The 20,301-nt window shown below is 40.1% G+C and overlaps 1 protein-coding gene across 5 annotated transcripts in view; it reads left to right on the top strand.

Annotated features, from left to right (window-relative positions):
- The window catches only part of LOC145442780 (uncharacterized), a 290,597-nt gene that overhangs the window by 6,691 nt on the left and 263,605 nt on the right, over positions 1–20,301 (top strand). For all 5 annotated transcript variants that reach the window (XM_080320766.1, XM_080320768.1, XM_080320767.1 and 2 more), the window contains exon 4: positions 19,451–19,622. In XM_080320766.1, the coding sequence (XP_080176892.1) occupies positions 19,451–19,622 (172 nt within the window). The remainder of the gene's footprint in view (positions 1–19,450; positions 19,623–20,301) is intronic.

The raw sequence follows: 20,301 nt of genomic DNA, 5'->3' as shown, positions 1-20,301 counted from the left end.
CATGTTATCCTCTATGTTACCATATTCTATATTTCGCTTCCACTGCTGCAAGTTGTTTTTATTTTCAGTTTCCAGTATGTCAATACTACAATATCTCGTTCAGTCCGATCATTTCTGGATATTTATTATTCTGCTTGAATTATTGTGAAAATAATGTGAGAGTAATACTGTTTCATATTTCAGTGCAGCCATCTGTGATCACCATTTTGAAAAGGACGCCATAATCATATCTGCTGGTGGAAAACGATCTCTTCGTTGTGGAGCCTTGCCAACCTTGAATTTGCCACAAAAATCCCATAGTGCAAAGTCTTCAGTCAGGAAACCTCCCACAAACCGCAGGCATCTATCACCTCGCAGACAAGTTCACTCTTCACTCAAAGCACTTCGAGAAGCTATTAATGACCTTCCTAAAAATGTTCAAGGTAACAGTTATTCCGTAAATAAGTCTTCAACTCATGCTAAGCCCTATTCGCAGTATGCAGTTCAGGATTATTTTTAGAGGCTTGGATATTTACTGATCATGGTGCAGATTTGATAGTGGAGAAAAGAGAGAATTTAGAAGAAAGCATGGTACCAAAACTAAGGTTATTATGTTAACATTTAGTTGAGTTTGTCTTGATAATCATACTGATTTTGCACAGAATTGTAATCAACAATGAAGTTAGAATTGAAAGTGTTGCATGCTATGGTTGGCAGCTGGATTTCAAAAATCTTGGAGTATCACAGATAATGCATACAGGGATACTGGAGTGGTTATGCAAGTTCAATCAGACAAACGCTTGAAATTATATATAATATTATTGTTATTTTGTAATTGACATAAAGGTGAATTGGAAGAATTATCAATGTGCTGTGGCTTGCAAGGTGACATTGGTGGAGCAGTACATTATCCTTTTGTCAAATGGAATGGAGCTCAAGTAGTTACTAGCAGCATATCAAGGTCTCCTGAGTGCTCCATTTTGGGTAGAACTCCCCATTTACATATATGATTGCGGTGTATGATGTTTAGTACTTCAGGGAAAGGTTGGCAAACTAAGAGTGCATGTCGAGCATGTGCAACCTTTCAATTGAGATGTAGTGATGCTGTCGAAGTTGATGTCGTGGTTGACAACACAGAGGTAGTTTCCATTAAAGATCTAATTGCTGTATTGTACTGAACAACTTGTTTTACAGGAATTAAGTCAGCAAGAAGCAAAAATTAAGGAGTGGCAGAAGTTATTCAATTCATGCCAACAAGCATGCAGCTCCATGAACAAGTTTGCGCGACGTTACCATCCAGACGTCATTCAATGGGCCATTGAATTATTTTCTAGGTCTCCTGTGGCCTATAAATTCATCAGAGAGACCAATGTCTTGATCTTACTGTCAGTCAAGACAATCCAAAATTATAGGTAAGTATACTATGAATTCGAAAATGTTTTGAAAACCATGTCGTATAATATATCACAGAAACTATATCACTCCCTCCTGTGGCATCAACAAAGCAGCAGTTACTGAAATCGATCGGGTGATGTCTACTTACAAGAAACTACCATGCTATATTACCATTGATGAAATGAAAAGTTAGTGCAATGGTTCATGAACATCGGCTCAACTTTTCAGTGTATTTTGTTTCTGTGATTAGTCCGTGAAAATTTAGTCATAAAGGATGGAAAACTGGTGGGATTTGTTGAGTCACCAATCACAAGCAGAAGTGTGATTGCAAGTCACATATTAGGTATGGTTAAGATGTAACAGTCGAGCATTTCAAAAAATCAATCCTTAATAAAAATATTCAGTTTTCTATGTCCGAAGCGTCAAAAAGGAGATATCATTACCATTGGCATGGTATCCAACACACCACTTGACACCTGACGAATTGGCATTCTTATTCTGGGAGATGCTGGATGAATGTGAATCGAGAGGGCTCAACATCCATGCCCTTGTCGCTGATGGGCTATCAGTCAACAGGAGCTTTTTCAAGGTGATTGCTGGGACAAGGAAGATTCCATTAGATGGACTTTTTACTGTTCCAAACCCGTACGCTCCTGAAAGGCCAATTTTTCTATGCTCCGATCCTCAGCATCTCCTCAAGGTAGCTTTACCTGATAATTTTAGATCATATTATTGTAGTACGGTGAGCACTACCATACCCGATATATTCTTATATCCCAACAGACCACACGGAACTCTCTCTATTCATCGAAAGCAGAGGGATCTCGATACATGAACATGAATGGGAAAGGGCAAGATATATTATGGACAGATATCCAAAAACTGTTTGACGTGGATTCGCGCAGCCTGGCACTTTACCAGTCCGGATTGACATTGGCCCATGTTAATTTAAATCCAAGATCTAAAGTAGGCAAAAAATATGTTTGACACCCCTGGTCTAGATTAGTACTTTTCAACCGGTGAGCTGCGGCCCACTTGGGTCGCGAAGACATTTTAAGAAACGATGATATATCCCAATTTGTAGATCTGTTTTCTACCACGCAAGTCGAAAAATGTCAAAATTTTCAACGTTTTCTTCCACTTTTGGATGATGATTCCGGAACATGTAATTGACGGACCTGCGGGCTCGTGCACTTTCGGACTAAACTCACTACAGCCTTGCGGGGAAAATGTGTTTTTGGTCCAAAAGTGCACGAGTCCCGCAGCTATTCGCTTTATTGTCTGTAGTGGTTTGAACGTTTGTCGCGATAGGGTGTCTGGTGGGCCACGCAATAAAATTTGGATGGAAAGTGGGACGCGAATTGAAAAAGGTTGAGAAGCACTGGTCTAGATAATGCGCTTGCAATCATTCACTGGGCGGAGATGTGACCATTTTTCATGCCAGATGAATGTCAGTTTGGCTACGGGTGTATTGAGTCACAAAGTAGGAAATTGTTTGAAAGGGATGGGAGCAACAGGGTTGGAAATTGTTTGAAAGGGATGGGAGCAACAGGTACATCTGATTTTGTTCTGATGATGGAAAGGTATGAGTAACGATTTTTCACTTATATAACAAGGGGCTTGATTTTATGACCTAAAACAGATGGTTCAATATCGTCACATGCCGCATTAGTTTTCCGATATGCAGAATTGCATGGCTGGGTGAATTTGCGGATCGATTATTGAGTTGGAAGGTCAGTTCTTCATAGTTATTATTAGGGCCATTTTTATATGACCTTAAAAAATCCATTATATGACTTTATTTTTCGGAAAATATGACTTTATATGACTTTATGTGAAAATCGTGTATTTTTACATGCGAACAACGTCACTCAGGGAACTAAAGAGTAAAACATACGCAACATAGCAGATCCATTTTTATGTGAAGCCACTGTTGTAGTACAGTTTCGTGTAGTGCGGAATGTTAGAGTCATTGAAGTTACGATTTGGACGTAAAATTACTTTAGTAAGAAAAATGAGCGCTCCACAGACGCTGATGTGGGTTGACACTTCTGCAGTTTTGCATAAAGCGATGGTGAAATGTATCGTCTTTGTAGCTCCATAATTTTTTTTCACATCGTTTTTGTCTAATTGCTTCTTAATGTAATTTTTGAGCTCAAGCGGGTATTTTCCGAAATCAAGGGCATTTAGATCAGCATGGGCGTGTACGTAGGCTATAATTTTCCATTTTCAGTATTAAGTTTGAAATATTGTTATAGTTGAGGAAAATTGGCTGAATAGTCAACTTTGGATTGTTGACTGAATTTTTGATGCTCTTTACAATAACTTCACCTTCCTACGTCTCGGCATAATATTGAGCAGCATTCGACCAGCTACCCAAACGAGTAACTGCCTTAGTTTCTTAGTGCTTGATTGCTTCACCGCTTAAATTGGTACTTTTATTTAAACTATACTAAAATATGACTTTATAACTTTTTATGACCTAACCAGCAAAATATGACTTTATATGACTTTATAACTTTCTTAATATACCCCATAGGGATGCGGTTTTTGCGTTAAAATTGATTTCAAGACTTACTGATGCATAGAAAAAAATATGACTTTAATGACTTTAAATGGCCCTAGTTATTATTCAAGGTATTTTCGGGTTATCATGTAATTTTTTAGAAATATGCTGAAAGTCGTGGTGAGCCAAAACGAATGATGGCAAAACCCACGATGGAAGGACTAATTTTCACGTCTCGCAATATGGTGGGTCTGTGCGATCGTCTCCTTAAAGAAATGCCAAAGTTGGCCCTTGGCACGTTCACACAGGATGTGCTAGAGGCATTTTTTGGAAATTTGGTAAGATCCTTAACATTATTTGGTGTCAGAGCAATGACAGGGATTATGATTGCAGAGACAAATGGGTAGAAGACCGACAAATCTGGACATTTCACAACTACCGTATGATATCCATCATGTCACCCAATCGAAAATAATCAGAAGATCTGCAAAGCCTTATGATGCATCTACACAACCCAAGCGAAAGTCATCCAAGGAGTGAATAATATATTGAATATTGGAAACAATAAATATTGAAAATACTGAGGATGGAAATGTCAGTTTGATATGTTGTCACCAGTACGAAGGGGACTGCCAGCTGATATTGGACAATAGCCAACACACCAACGTCAAGGTTTCAGCCGTAGTGTTGGTTTACCTCTTTTTTACATAGGAGGAATCTTTGCATGGCTAGGCAGTATCAACATGCAAAGCAAGGAGACTATGACATCAGGGATATGCTACGAAAATGTATTTTTGTACACTGCTTTCTGGCCTTGATTCAACTTGCTTTCGAGGTGTTAGATATCTGTGGGGTTTCCTGGCTGAAAACTTGACTCCAGGCGATTTTGTGGCACAAAAACTGGCTAATTTTATGATAGCTGACTTCGAAGTGAAATAGCTCCAGTTGTGACTCGTTGATGCATCCTCTCAAACAACTTCTTAGCAAAGCTCTGAGAAAACAGTCGTACCATTAGCTTCGTGACGTAAATAAAAAGTTCCTCAACATTTGATTCATCAGCAGCATCAACACACATGTCAGAAACTGTCTGAACGGTTGACCTGAAATATTCCCCATGAAGAACTTCATCCGTCACTGCCCGGAAATCTATTTTATTTGCAGTTCTGCTCGCTTCCCTAGAAAACTTTAAATATACATACTGTACGAAGTACACGTAATCCTCAGAAGGATAAAGTAGAGAGTTCGCTTTTCGTTCCATTAGGCGGATAAGGGACCCTTGTGGCATCTTACTGCACAACTGTTCGACAATACTTAGTGGGAATCTTGCATGAGCCTATTTCAGGGTGTAGCCAGCTATATACTCAAGAGTCTCATTTTCAAATTGTCCAATTTCTCCTCCAACCAATTTTTCTTCTTTTCTCGCATCACCAATTTCTGCAATTTTACGCATAACCTCAAGCAATAGTCGTGCTGGCCGATGGTCTGACGTTAACCTGTCAAAGTATTTATCTGCATGGAGGCACTCTGTTGGGTACAGAGTGATAATCGATCCAGAATTTGTGGCGGTAACATAATCCGATATGAACTGCTTTACTTTATCCTGCCCGAATGGTGTTAAAACAACTTTCTCATCGACAGCCTCCATAATTTGCCCTGGTGTTATATCACAATGTGGCTTGCTTGCATCCGACATATGTCCCGGTGTAACACCGCCACAAGTTCTGCTTCCTTTCGAACACTTCGGAGCATTGCTGCTGTCAATAGATTTGTCATCCATATCTACATACAGTAACTCATGGATGATATCCTCAGTCAGTAATTCGAAATCAAATTCCTCCATCTTAATTATGCCTGAATCATGAAAACGTCTTCTCTTTATTCATCAATACATACCAAAACCTATCTATGATTATATACAAACCAAAATAGTTCAAGAAAACCTCAGCCGAAGTCAATATTAAAACCAATTAATAATAGAGTGAATATCATGACTTCTCTTGCTCATGAAATATCCTCCTCATATTAATGCATTGATAGCCGCGCCAGTGGCTATGTACTGTATCACTAAATAACCTGTTCTGATTGCCCTATATCCTATCTGCACCAAACATACTTGCATTTTTAACAGTCAATCAGGCCAACAACCTGCCGCTTCATGCTATGAAGCGACAACAAATCTGACGAGCATCCGGTCTCTCGACCGTGAATCACGTGTTGCCCATCTATCCGTAGGTTAGTTGTCTAAAGTTTTACACTCTGCTCAATATCAACGTAGCAATACTCAGACGCCCAAAACATTGTCCGTCTGGCCTAGACCGCTTGTATTCCTTGCAAGTCCTCGTCGAAATTGTTGGCAAATCGACGGAAGATATTGATGTTATGTGAGTATTATATCATTTGATTGCCCCAATTGATACATTTGGCGACGTTTAAAACGTCAATATGTACGCCAGCATTGTGTCATCATGTAGCCCGAGTCGTCGCTAAGTATCGTGTACAGTCATATATCACTTCACTGAAATCTGGGATTGGAATTAGCAGAAGTGACGTCACGTGACGTCATGAGGTTCACGTTCGCGTTCACACAGAACCTTTCAAAAAGGTTCGCGTTCACACGAACCTGAACCTTTAAGACGTTCACACCATCTCTAACGTAAAGGTTTGGCCAATGAACCACTGATGAATGCGGTGCCAAAAATATCAGAAGCAACAAAACCCTGACCAAAATGACCGATGCTGGATGGCCAAGCCTTTCGCTATGGATATGTTCCGTTGTCGGTACGGAGTAGTCCCGCTCTTGCAATCTGAGTAGACAGTCGTACAGCTGTGACACGCAGAGGAATTTAATTCACTCTGATTTTAAATCGCGTGCGTCAGACACATTTTGCTGAGCTGTGTTGGGTAGAATTGTGGTGTGCGCTTTCCGTATGTCATACATGTCCGTCAAATCGTAACATACAACTGTAATGTTAAAAATGAATTGCTTTTCATACGGGAGGCTCGGGTCGCGAGATGCCACAAAAACTCAGATTTTGGTGGTAGTCTAAAAAGATGCTTTATCGTTAATAAACTATTATGAATTCTCAAGTTAGATTGAGCTAATGAGCAGAACACGCAGTATCGTGAGTTTATTTGCTCTTCTCATATACTCGCGAGACAGAAATCGGAGCAACACGTATCATAAGGTAGCGAGCTCTAATGTGCCTACTCTCCTTGATCGTTTTAGACCTCATGTTCCAAGACATAAGGCAAAATCCTCAACATATATATGGGGGATTTTCACTCTGTTAACAAACTGGAGCCTCCGGGACCGTTGTGTCAGCGCTCAAAAACGATTTCTGCCAGCAAGTATTTTTCACTCGCGAAAAATACGATGTGTTTTAGATAGGAGTGCAGAACAGATTTTACGACCAGGCCATCCGAGCACTAGTAGACGTTCTCGTACAAATTCCAACAACTTGTTTGACCGAGAAAGGATTTAGTGAAATAGTTGAAATCAAAATGAGCGACAAAAGTTACATTTACCGACACTTGATAGCTTAAGCTACATAGTAGCCAATTTGTTGCACATCTGAACAGAATGTTGTTTAGTGTCTTCATCTTCTTTTTGTATAAGAATTTTCGATTAGTTTTTGCGAATGAAATTTATTTTACAAAACAAGTGCGAATGGAGTTGAAAACGTTGAAAAGCACTGCTCTACATTATGGTAAATATACTTTTAGAAGTACAGAACTTCAATACTGCAGCAACTATTACGTTCATATTGTCAAGTTTGTTCCATTCGAAGCTTTTGGACTGACCGTGATCAGGAGAGACCGTCAATAAATGCGGTTAATCAAATTCAAAATATAGAAAGATTTTTGTCGTTTTGACGTAATAAGGACAAGTAGACTGAGTCGCGAACAGCAGATAACAAAGCATGGTTACGTTATACCAGACACAAATTCGGCTGTAACATAGCAGAATGACGACACACACTAATGAAAAATCCCCCGGGTATACAGATGCTACTTCTGGCGGCAGAAGGGGTGACTTTTTCAGCTTTATAATGGCTGACATTTTATATCCTTTATGGAATTTGTGCCAAATATTCCATATATACTTGGTTCGAAGGTTATATAATTGTTTCTTGCGGGTACGATGATTACGAGATTTAGCACCGAGTACAAGAAAATTAACACGACAGGTAAAATTACCGCATATCGAGCGGTCACGTATCTAGATGAAGCATACAAAGATATTCATGGAAGTATAGTCGAGCGTTCCCAAGTGCAAGCGGAACAAAATGTAGTGAATTAAGGTAAATTGCCAGTAGAATATAGTATTCATAAATACTGTAAGATTCATAAATTCCTCAGGGCAATTCACGAGAAACTTTTGATTCCCCCCTTACAGTATTGACCAACTATATGATTACGTAGATATGTTCAACTCCGCATCGTAGACTTATCATAAACCTGATTCGCTTTTCACTCTGACTAATCAACGTATCGTCCAATCCAAGATTTCTAGGCGTCCGATGCTGTGTGGAGCGAATTATGACATTACATGGATGCCTGCGGGATAGCAACTTTGGTCTGGCAACTATATACAAATTTAGTATCAGGCTCGACGGATTAGATTCGTCCGAGAAAAATTAAAGGTGTTTCACCATTATGGAAGAAATCTATAATATTTGACTATTACGCAAGTAGCAATTAGGATTTTGAAAAGAAGGGTTTTTACCAGGGCATAGTGTAGTATGGTATGGTATGGAAGTTTGGTATGGTATGAAACGAATTTTTGGTATGAAATACGGAAAAGTGCAAGTATGGTATGGTATGGAAATTTCTCAAGTATGATATGGAACGTGTTTTCCATACTTCCATACTTTTTCCATACTTTGACAGTTTTGCCACAACGATGACATTAATCCTACTTTCGATTTGTCAAATTGATTGCATACCACAGAAAATAGCTCACTCTCTATGCTCATATCTCAAACTGTGATTCATGACTCACCCATCCCGGTAGACATCTATTGGAAGACAACAAAGTTTCGCGACGCTAATGTGAATAAAAATAATATAATTGATAAATATTCTAATTTAAATAGCATAAAAATGAATGACATTCGACCGCTGTCGCGTTACATTTGTATTTCGCTTACCGTAACTTCAACTACGTAAATAACCAATGGAGTTTTAAAATCGTAGACTCTGAGAATGTAGAAGTTACATGAATATTTCTATCAATTTGTTTAACTTGGAAATAATTTTCTGCGCTTCGGGAGGATGATCATCACGCAATATCTATTTGACAGAACCATGATTGTAATTCAAAAATATGTAGCTTGTCTTGGAGCGTCGTTACAATATGCCGGCCTACAGCACGCATCGTAACTTCATGAAATCTGGTTATTTATGATATAATGGACAGCGGACACCTTCATGTTGACTAATGAAGCTAATGAGTGTGACCCACAGATCGGCGGGGAAAGTAGACATTCTATCAGCTGTCGCAAAATGATTGTAGTGATCTAAAATTATATTTAAAGATATATTCTTATGCAGGTGTTTCCAACCGGTGGGGAATACCTCAATTGTGGGGAATTTAGAGGCTTCTGGATGGGAATAGACTCACTTAGAAAACAAATTCTTTGCATTAATAATTTCGTTTAATAAACGTCTGTATGGAATGCCGATCGTATATATCTCTAATATTTCTTCGCTCATTTGCAATTCAGCAATTCGTATTATCAGTGCCTTCAATTAGCGAGAATCGATTGGACAGCGTCACGCGATCTTCCTCATATAGATTGTTATTCATTCGTATGAGAAATGGTGTGATTGAAATCACTTGATTCGTTAAAATAAAAGTTCATATGTAGATGAATTATGTATTCACGGGAGATCGTGGAATCGCTAGTTGATAGCATAGCCGGACTCGTTACTGATGAAATGACAAATTTCTTACTGCTCGAGTTATAGTAGAGTGCGACAGTGTATGTTATGGTGGCTTATATCTACCATACGCATAAGTTCGTCAACACCATGAAGTTTATCTGACCCATGCAATATATTCGGCATTTACACATGTAAATTGATGCTACCTTGGTACATTTGGAAATATTTCAAACCCTTCCTATTTATCTGTCGGTTTACCTCACATATCCATTTTACGGAGGCGCAACTTTGCGTTTACGGTAACCAGTTCACTGCTGATTAATTTTATAGCGTGCTGTTCCATTCCGGGGGTCTTATTTTTCACCAGTAGCAAGTCTATAACTATATTCTTCAGTTCTTTGTCTGCTATGTGTGCTACATGCAGCCAGAGTTCAAAAAATCTGTTCACAACGTTGAGCGAGCACAGATGTCACATTCACTACAACCGCTATTGAAGTACCTTGCGTTAATTTAGAGGTCGACCGATTATCGGCTTGGCCGATTATCGGCGCCGATATTTGGAACTTTCTCGAATATCGGTATCGGCCAATCTAGGCCGATATCGCGACCGATATTTTATATCTAACTACAATCTACCTTTTCTGAACTGATCTGCAATTCTGCATCATGTTTTGATTTTCGGATTATCCCAAATTTCAACGAATGTTCACAATTAAGCAATAAGTCTTTTCGATTTCAGTTTTCTCGTTTGTTGTTCACCTTTCTGTGGCATGAACAAGTGCCACCTTGCCTAATATATAATATTTTTGGCGAAATAGTTCTCTGCTCCTTCCATATCAATATCGGCCTATGATATCGGTTATCGGCCTTGTGAGCGTCGAAATATCGGTATCGGTATCGGCCTGTTAAAATCAATATCGGTCGACCTCTATAATAAATTCATCGAATGCTGTTTTGGCATCTATGCTTCAAACTTAAAGTTTATATTAATTACGATTAATCATTTGTCCTTTAGGTGGATAAATACTCGTTTAATGTATCAATTAAGGAATCCGGTCAGCCAAGTACTTCATTTTCCCAAATCCGGCCTGCCGACTGCAGAAGTTGCCCGCCCCTGGTATACGAAAATTTAGTCCATTTTTATGCATTTCAAAGAAATATTGGACAGCGTTCGTAATTTTGCAGCTGCTGTTTTTTCAGTGATAATATGTTACTTCCAGCTGTGCAAGTAAATCCCTTCATGGAGCGTGCATTGCATTAGCGTGCATTGCATTCATTGCCAAATCGGTATATGCACATTCCAATTCTCCCATCATAGAACGTTCCGATACGCACTCAAACAAGTATAAAATTACGGTAACTTTTTCGTTACAGAGGCCATTGGAGGCTCTTGATGATATGAGAAATCTGGCGTTCCAGGGTCATGTATGAGCTCACCAACCTACCCTTTTTCTTTTCTTCAATGACTGGAGCCCTGCACCATGAATAGTTAGAGATAGTAAAGGGGAAATCCAGTCTGGTACGGGTAAACCGTGCGGGTAAATGGTTGCCCGTCGCATCAATCAGTACCAAGAAGTAGCCCTTGGTTGCAAAAAGGTTGGTGACCCCTGCTTTAGACTAATAAGAGGATCGTGATTGAAAACAGATGGAGAATCACTAGATTGAAGTTTACCGTAAAGTCCTCGATTCTGTGCAACGCCCAAGCGTGTATAATCTCAGATAGCGATTTACTAGCCGGTGGCGATTCGGTGCTGATTAAATTACCCTTACTCGATATCCATTGGATCCATTAAGCTACTGTGTCTTGGATATTGGATCGGCACTGGTGTAAAAGCAATGTATGTGAATTCAATGTATGGTCACTACCGGTAACCTACGTTAAAAATTTCTACTTGGTACAGATAGCCTAATTCCGTACAGTACAACTGCAACACTGAGTACAAGGAATCGGATCTGTACCGAAAAACCAACGGAGCGAATGTTCTTTACAGCATAGTACCGTTTTGAAGTATAACTCACCATCCAGATATTTCCAATCTCGAAAAAGGCTTTCTTTACCGATTCATGGCAACTAATACGGTCCCTCGATAGCCAGTCTGGTCTCGTAAGCTCGGAAATTCGGCATATAACGAAACATAGGTGTACCGAAACTACAGTGCAGTAGCTGTTCTGGTGACGACGGTTTGTATGTTCCAATATGATGTAACAATTGACTAAATGATTCAATAACAATATTCCGGGATAATGAAGTTAAGGATCTCCGACATATTTGTATGCCATATTTGATGTATCGGAAATATGGATTTAATAGCGGTGAAGCTGCAGATTATATCATCATAGGCTGAAGAAGTTTTGCCGTACTAGATTCATATATATCAGTGGTTCTTAACCTTGCCTCCAGCGCTCGCCAAAGGGCGCTGGCGATTTTGAAGGGGGCGGGTACGCTCAGGGGGCGATATGGGGGGGGGGCGAATGGGGGGCGCTGAAGAGAAATGGCTTCGCAGTAGATGATGTAGTAGTAGGACATATCCCTAATGAGTATTCAAAGCAAATTAACAGTCCACAAACATGTCAAATCCCGAAATTTTTGGTCGCTCTACGCGACAATGTTTGCTACATATGTTTTCATAAATGTAGTGGGTTATTATAATTCATGTAAAATGAATTGCGCGTACTTTAAGATCGCCAATTTCCCGTTAAAACACTGCCGTCACGTGAGGGTTATTTTCAACAAAATGTTTCGAACTAGGTATTATATCCTGCAGCGCACAGCATGTGGAAATCGAAGAAGGAGTCACTGCATATCACTTTTAAGAGTGAGAGCCCCTTGTACATAAAATATGTTTTGAAGCTTTGTGCACGAAATGAATAACTCAGTGGCGGCTCGTGACAATATCGGGTGGTGGGGCAAGGGGTGCAAGCGATGTTAATAATCCAAATGACGTCACAATAGTGTATTCCGACGTGAAAATGTGACTTCGTGGTCGTCACACACAGTTTGTATGGAGTATAGATATTAGGCATGGTTAACTAGGCTTACGCAGTTCAAATTTTAATAATATATTCATGACAGAAATATATTAAAACCCGAAGCTTTTCGAGCTGACACTCTTCAAATTATTCGGAAGAAAATATGAAGTACAGTAGTTCATACCTGCATATTTTAACGTTTGTATCAGTAGGCGTATTGCGGCCGGCGTGATTTCATAGTTGCAAGATGTTCAATGACGAATTCATTGAAATCTGGAATACCCATAATGACAGCGCTGAGAATCCTGAGCACATCTACTATAACTCATCGAGCCTATATCTTTACACATCCCGATGCTAAGAGAAGTCTCGATGCGTTTTAATGTGCTGAAACCACGCTTGGATTCTGCGGATGAAATCGGGGTGGTCAATCTAATACTAAAAAAGCCAGTTACTGCAGCAAAGTTGATAGAAAGCGATTTTTCAACTATAGGAATTTTGAAAGTTCAGCACTGGTTACTACTTCGAAAAAAAGATGCATTGGAATATAAGCCAGTCAACTCTAACCGAGTAATGTCGACGATCGGGTAATATCGAGACACCGTTTGCAGTAGAGACCACATGATTCAGATCACGATACCCAATTTTGTTCCAACTAGATGGACTGCCTCTGGCACCAGAAGTGTAAAAGTGCCCGAAAGGTGCCCTTAATTATTTAGGTGAATGAACAAAAATTACAAATCATGTATTGACGACTTCCCCATGAAGAAGTACGCTTGAATATAGAAAATAGAAATAGGCATTTCGGCGTCGGTTATTACCACGCCACGATGCACGAATACATATGAAGTTCCGGCCAATACGCGACTCCGAGAAGTGTGCCTAAAGATCGTCAGCGAGAAAACCTTAGCCGAAGAGGATTGCCCTTATGTTGACCGTAAACTTGGATGTATATAAGTTTAATTGTACATAGGTGCTTAAATCGCTCGTGCCGAATTATCGTGTCGTCGCAACCTGCGCCCCACAGGACAAATAACATCCATCAGAGAAAAATTATTTGGCAGTGAAGAAATACCAATTTTGAATCATGTACCTACTTTAGTAGTTTATTTCGTTTATGCGTTTCAATATCTTTTGACTATATAGCGGACAAGAGGTAACAAAATAACAACATGTAACGAAGTAATTGTAGCAACGGGCACGCCCGAATATGTTTAGTTATTAATTACGTGGCCTTCATTTTCAAAGACAACAGCTCACTCAGCGCTACTGGTAAATCTGATTACGTGGGCTGAGAGTATAAACAGTTCATAGCGACATATACACGCAATTACCACCTATTCCTTCATGCATTCTAGAAACTTTTGGCGACCAGGACGCACAAAATTTGCTGACCATCGAAATCACGCGACGGGGTTCTTGGGGCGAAGCCACAGAAGTTTGGTTTATCACGCTATGTGTGCGCAAGACAATTGTTTTTAGTGGGGCTGGCGAAGTGCTGTTACGGTCCTCCCTCTTACCCATAGTCGTTATTACAGTCCTCACAATATGGGGATGGGGTGGGGGGCGCTAGAGCACAATAATTTTTGAAAGGGGGCGCTGGAGGAAAAAAGGTTAAGAACCACTGATCTAGATAGATCGAACCATCGATACGATCCGAAAGCTGTATGGCTATTGCCGGACGCCGGTTAGGCTGACTTAATGTGCAATCCAAAAATCTACCAAATATTGAGTAACATAACATTATAGATAGGAAAGTAACCAGGAAGGTGCAGACAAATGCCGCGGACCCGTGAGATTTTTTGTTTGGGAAACGTTGCCTCTATTTAGGCCTACTTTCGCCCGATTAAATGATTGTTCCGTGACGTAAACTTGTGCCCTTTCTAATTTGAATTCTTGTTACGCCCATGGGGTAACCTACTGCGTAATGTATCCGTAACTTATTGCTGAAATTTACCTTATTCCAGTATTCCCAGTTCTAAATATCCTAAACCTGCCTGACTGTGGTTATACACTTATGCCTTGCGGAATAGGCCCGAGATATTTTGTACCGTAGGCCTACCTGTCGTACATGTAGGCTACCTACATTGTACAATTGTGCATTTGACGTGGCATGAAAGAAATTACAAACCATTTTCGAGGCAACTTCACAATTTGCCGTATTTTTGCCACACACTTGAGATATATCGGTCACGGTATAGTAGTCAGGGTGAAATTTCAGCCGAAACACGAGTAGCTCATCTCAGCATACGGTAATTATGAATTACAATATGATTCCGCGGTCATGGCTATTATTCATGTAATGTCGATGTAGCACACGAACTAATACAACGAATGCTTATTTGTCACTGAAGCTATAGGCGTAGCCGAATTTACTTGATCAAATCTGATCCATAAAGACTAATTATTGCTACATTGTAACAATGTAAATAGCCCTACCCAAGAAGCATTGAAGACAGAAACAACAGTAAAGTGGCCAAAACCACGCGTTGCGTTTGATAATAATTCACCCTAAAGACAGTGCACACTTGTCGCACCGCTGCCCGTTTATCCGGGATTCTGACTGACGCAGATTTAACACCCCAAAAGTCAAGTTTTGGGAAAGCGGTCAGCGCAAATTTAATCCCAAACTTCATATTTACCTGGAAAAAGGTGTAATCACTGATAATTCACCCTAAATGTCAAGGCTTGTCGTGTATTTTTGATGGTTTGGCGAGGTATAGGTGTATTAGGCTGACTCACACTCATTAGCATGGGTTTAAATGACAAATTTAGTACCCGAAAGGTATGATGACTTGAAATACTCCCTACGCTAGGGAGTAAATTGCGAAAACACACCATTTTCGTTTACAGTGTAGCAGTGACGTGCGGTGAGGTTCATAGCTGGTGAGGCACGCCCCCCCCCCCCCCCCTCAACATATAAGCACACACACAAACACGTACGCACGTAACAATAGCAGCGGCCTTAGAGAGCATCCTCTGTGCACACTAATAGCCGTTGAAATTCTTATTTTACAAGACATGTAGGACTGGTCGCTATTGTGCTAAATGGGCAAGTTTTAGACGGATAGTAATTACTATCTCTTCAAATACCGGTATAAATTAATCGAAGCACATGAAAATAGCATCCTCAATTACAATATTTTCAATAAAAAAAACACTAGATTTGCCGAATTTCGAAGGAAAATGTAGTAGGTTAAGTCAAAATACACTAGATCTAGTGTAAAATAACTAGGAGTAGCACCATTGACCCAACAACGACAACGCAGGCTATGGAAGTATAGCTATCACATACCACAATTAGGGGTTATAGGTATTGCACTCGAACACAGAATAGAGGACACAAACAACGACAATTTAGCTTGTGCAAGGAGCAATCACATACCACAATTTAACGTAGCTATGCATGGAAAATATATAACAGCTATATAAATAAAGGAATGTATTGGCTCCGCATTGCGTATTGGCCGTCGCTACTATATAATTCCTAGCTACGAGACTGTTGGATTCCGGAATCGATAGCGCGTTTCACTTCGCTTCGATTGTCCAATTGTTAACGAATAGGGCATGAGGCTGATTCGTTTGTGCCTCACCTGACCATTGTTTCTCTGCGATGGCATTGTCTGTAACAAAGCCGAACTACACATTCATTGGCGATTTTGAGGGGGTTCTGGTGCTCTGACACTGTTTATATTTGGATTTTAGGAATCAGTATGACGATAGCCTTTGATTGATACTAGTTATTATGAATTCCGAGCTATTTATGATGAATTGCGTTGTCGCAGGTGAGGCACGACCCGCCCGTGCCTCACCTGTGCCTCACCTTAAGTTTGGCGCTGTAATTTGGAATAATAATTATGCAGATTGATGATGTTGCGTGATAAAAATGTTCAAATATAGTTATCTATGAACATCGATGTAAAACATCAATAAATCATCGACTCATCAAGGGTTTTCACGATTTTCACTTATTCACCTGCCTCATTGGACCGCACGTCACTGCAGTGTAGGCCCTCCTATCTAGTACACATAAAATCACGCATAGTGGATTCGATCGAATTTACGCAGAATTTGAACGTTGAAACGTGTTTATTTCTCGGAAGCGTAGGGATTAATATTATCAAGTCGCATTCGAGTAATTAATTAGTAATGATGCATTTATCGATGCGATCCCACAGTCTTCGCGAACATACATAGTTGGTCGCGCGAAACTTACGCAGAAACTGAATGTTACCAACGTCCTTATTTCATGAAAGCGTATGCAGTAATACTATCAAGTCACATTCGCAGAATTTATTGTTGACCTGTCGCATAACCATTGTCGAAAGTTATAAGTTTAATATACACGCTGCGACATTACTTCGTCCAATTATACATTGCAATCAAGTAATTTCGATGTAATATGCAAAGCATGCATAGTTGTGTGTAGCCTACGCTTCTATTAACATTTATATTCCCAAATTCAGAGTGCTCGGAAATCCAAGCGTAGGAATTAATATTATCAAGTCGCATTGGAGTAATTAATTAGTGATGATGTATTTATGCATGCGCTACCACACTCTTCGCGAACATACACATTCTGAAATAAAAAATCATACATAGTTGATCGCGCGAAATTTACGCAGACTCTGAATGTTACCATCGTACTTATTTCTCGAAAGCGTACGAGTTAATATTATCTAGTCGCATTCGTGGAAGTTGTAAGTGTCAATCGGTCGGCATTGATATTCTCAGTACAGCTAGCTACGCCAAGTCTTCGCGTTAGTATAGTGGTGCTCGCCGTGAAATTATACTCAACCAAAGTTAGTCCGAATCCAGCATATGCTTTTAGACCAGGGGTGGGCAAACTTTTGAGCTCGCGGGCCGCATTCAACATCTGAATCCATTCGCGGGCCGCACTATATAAAATTGGGATTATAAACCAAAACGCAATATTGGTATTTGAATATATAGTGAGGACATGGAGAAAGTATATGTGCTTATTTAAAACAAAACAACCATTGCTTTGGTGATATCGTACACGCGTCAGAAACATAGTCGCGAGATTTCATAGGCTGGCCGACCTCAATAACCAATTTGTCAAAACTATAGAGATGAAAGTCGGTTGTCCCGATACTTAGAACAGGATTGAAATTTATATCTGTCAGCAACGATCTGTTCATATATTTACTTATTCCACTTTTGCCTAAATTCCAGAACACACAATGCTGACAGCACCATAACCATGGTTGCTCCAAACACGCAGGTGTAGATAAAATAATAATACTCCAATTATACGCATACACAGAACGAATCTACCTCTAAGACTCGAGCGAATCGTTTTTATAAGCGCATCCCTGAAATAATTAAAACAGGAGTAGCCAATCTGAAATCTCACTCGCGATCCGAGTTATGTCAATCTCGTTTAGGATTTCTGTGATGTTTAGCAGTTGAAACCTTTTAAACTGTGTGGGCCTTGAGATCGGGCTGTCGCGCAGCAAAATTAAACATAAATAATAATATAGGAAGTATTAACCTTGGAACAGTGGTTCTCAAACTTTTTAAGACACGCCCCCCCCTCTTATGATGGTGAAACATTTCGCGCATCCCTCATCGTCATATCACAAAACGCAGCCAGGATGCTAACCAACCTAATGGATAGTTTGATGAGATGGAAGGTTACGACTGGGGATGAGACAATTGAGACATATCTGAAAATGTGAAATTCATGCTAAATACAGAGCAAAAACTATTAATTGTATGTAAATCGCGCGGAGCGCAAAAATTTTTTCAGTTGAGCTTAGCTTCACGCCCCCCTTCTGATGCTTTCACGCCCCTAAGGGGGTGCCTCCAGTTTGAGAACCACTGAATTACCATGGTGAAATATACTAAGAAAAAGTTTGATCAAATCCCTGCATTATTTCGATTTTTAATACGCATTTAATCAATAATTTTAAAAAGTTTCTTTAGACTCTCGCGGGCCGCACAGAACGGTCTTGCGGGTCGCATGCGGCCCGCGGGCCGTAGTTTGCCCACCCCTGTTTTAGACCATGTAGCATTAGGGTATGAAAATGGCAGTGGCAATAAAACATATAGCCTCAAGGTGCGTAACAAAACCAGCTCATACTACTACTATCGACCGTATAAGCGGATGACGGGGCGAGGAGGAGCATAGGTAAAACTGCAAAAATTAGGCATAGGAATTCTGAAGTCGCCCTCGGTCTGACTCTAACCCGCAACCCATTGGTGTTGCAGCCGTGGATTATACCACTGCGCTATCTCACCACCGTGAACCCCTGTTCTATAAGCATGTTTACACTTGTACAATACACGTGCATATCTAAAAATAATGATGAGGAATACTGTAACCAATCATTTGATGAGTAGCGAAAAATACCATTACATAATCCATGGAATATAAGGAAAGAACATTTAGTGGTGTAAGTGCACTCACTGTAATATACAACTGGGTAATACCTATATCCAATGTACATCCACACTTGCACAATTGACAGGTTAGCAAAAGAAGAGTTGCCTATGACCAAACGATCACCATCAGGGGGAACACTTCTCGATGTGTTGCATGTATCGAACAAGTTCTCATTACTTTGCCGCGATAGAACGTGACACTTAGCCCATTGTAAATGACTAATACAGTTGAAAAAACCCTGAATAACACAAACTAAACATCCTAGAGCTAGACAACCATCCGTCATTTTTGCTTGTCACTTTCAGGGCTGTGCTCTAACGCCATGTATCGGTACTCTGGAACCATGGACTACATGGGGCGACTGCATCAGTGCACCGTGCGGAAAGGGTTTACAAGTCAGAACTAGAGTATGCAAAAGACCAGGAGGCTGCGTTGAAGAGACCTTTCAAACAAAAGCATGCAATGCTGGTCCATGCTGTAAGATGCCTCATTATTATGTTGCGATGAATGCGTTTGTTTCATTTGGGGTATTCATGGTGTTTGTCGACTACTATGGTCATTTACACCAGGCCGATCTTCATCTTATTTTCCGTAACTGCCGACTTATAGCACGGCTCACCTCTAGGCTTTTGTAAGACACCGCTGACGCGGATGAGGTGGCGAGGAGGATGCGATAAATGTGCGTTACATGAGGTTGAAACTTGCTTCTACCACACGACACTCTTTAAAGCTTCATGCATGACGATCTTAGTGTGGAATTTCCACAACCCTACATTGCTCCGCTGTCTCTCATTTTATCAATTCAATTGAAGAATAAATATAAAAATACATTAAATACTTGGTCAACATGGCATTATACTTAACTTCATTAAATCATATAATGTAGATTAGATCTTCCGAAAAAGTAGACGAGTACTCTTCGCAGAAAATGGCTCGAAAAAAATTGATGTTTCGTGCCTAAGCAGCATGTTGCTTGGTTTGATTCGATTGGTCAATCAGGTGAACCGTTTTTTTGGTGACTCGACTTCACTCGAGTCCTTTTCTAAAATACGAAAATTACTCGACTCGACTCGACCCAATCTGTGTATTGACTCGACTTGTACTCGAGTCATCACGCATGACTCGACCAAGTCATTTGAATCGAGTAAGCTACCAC

Source organism: Botryllus schlosseri, chromosome 7 (genome assembly GCF_051294905.1).
Source record: "Botryllus schlosseri isolate E-star chromosome 7, Bs_hap1, whole genome shotgun sequence".
NCBI lineage: Eukaryota > Metazoa > Chordata > Ascidiacea > Stolidobranchia > Styelidae > Botryllus > Botryllus schlosseri.
Note: the sequence above shows the minus strand (reverse complement) of the source record. Positions and strands in the feature narration are given on the sequence as shown.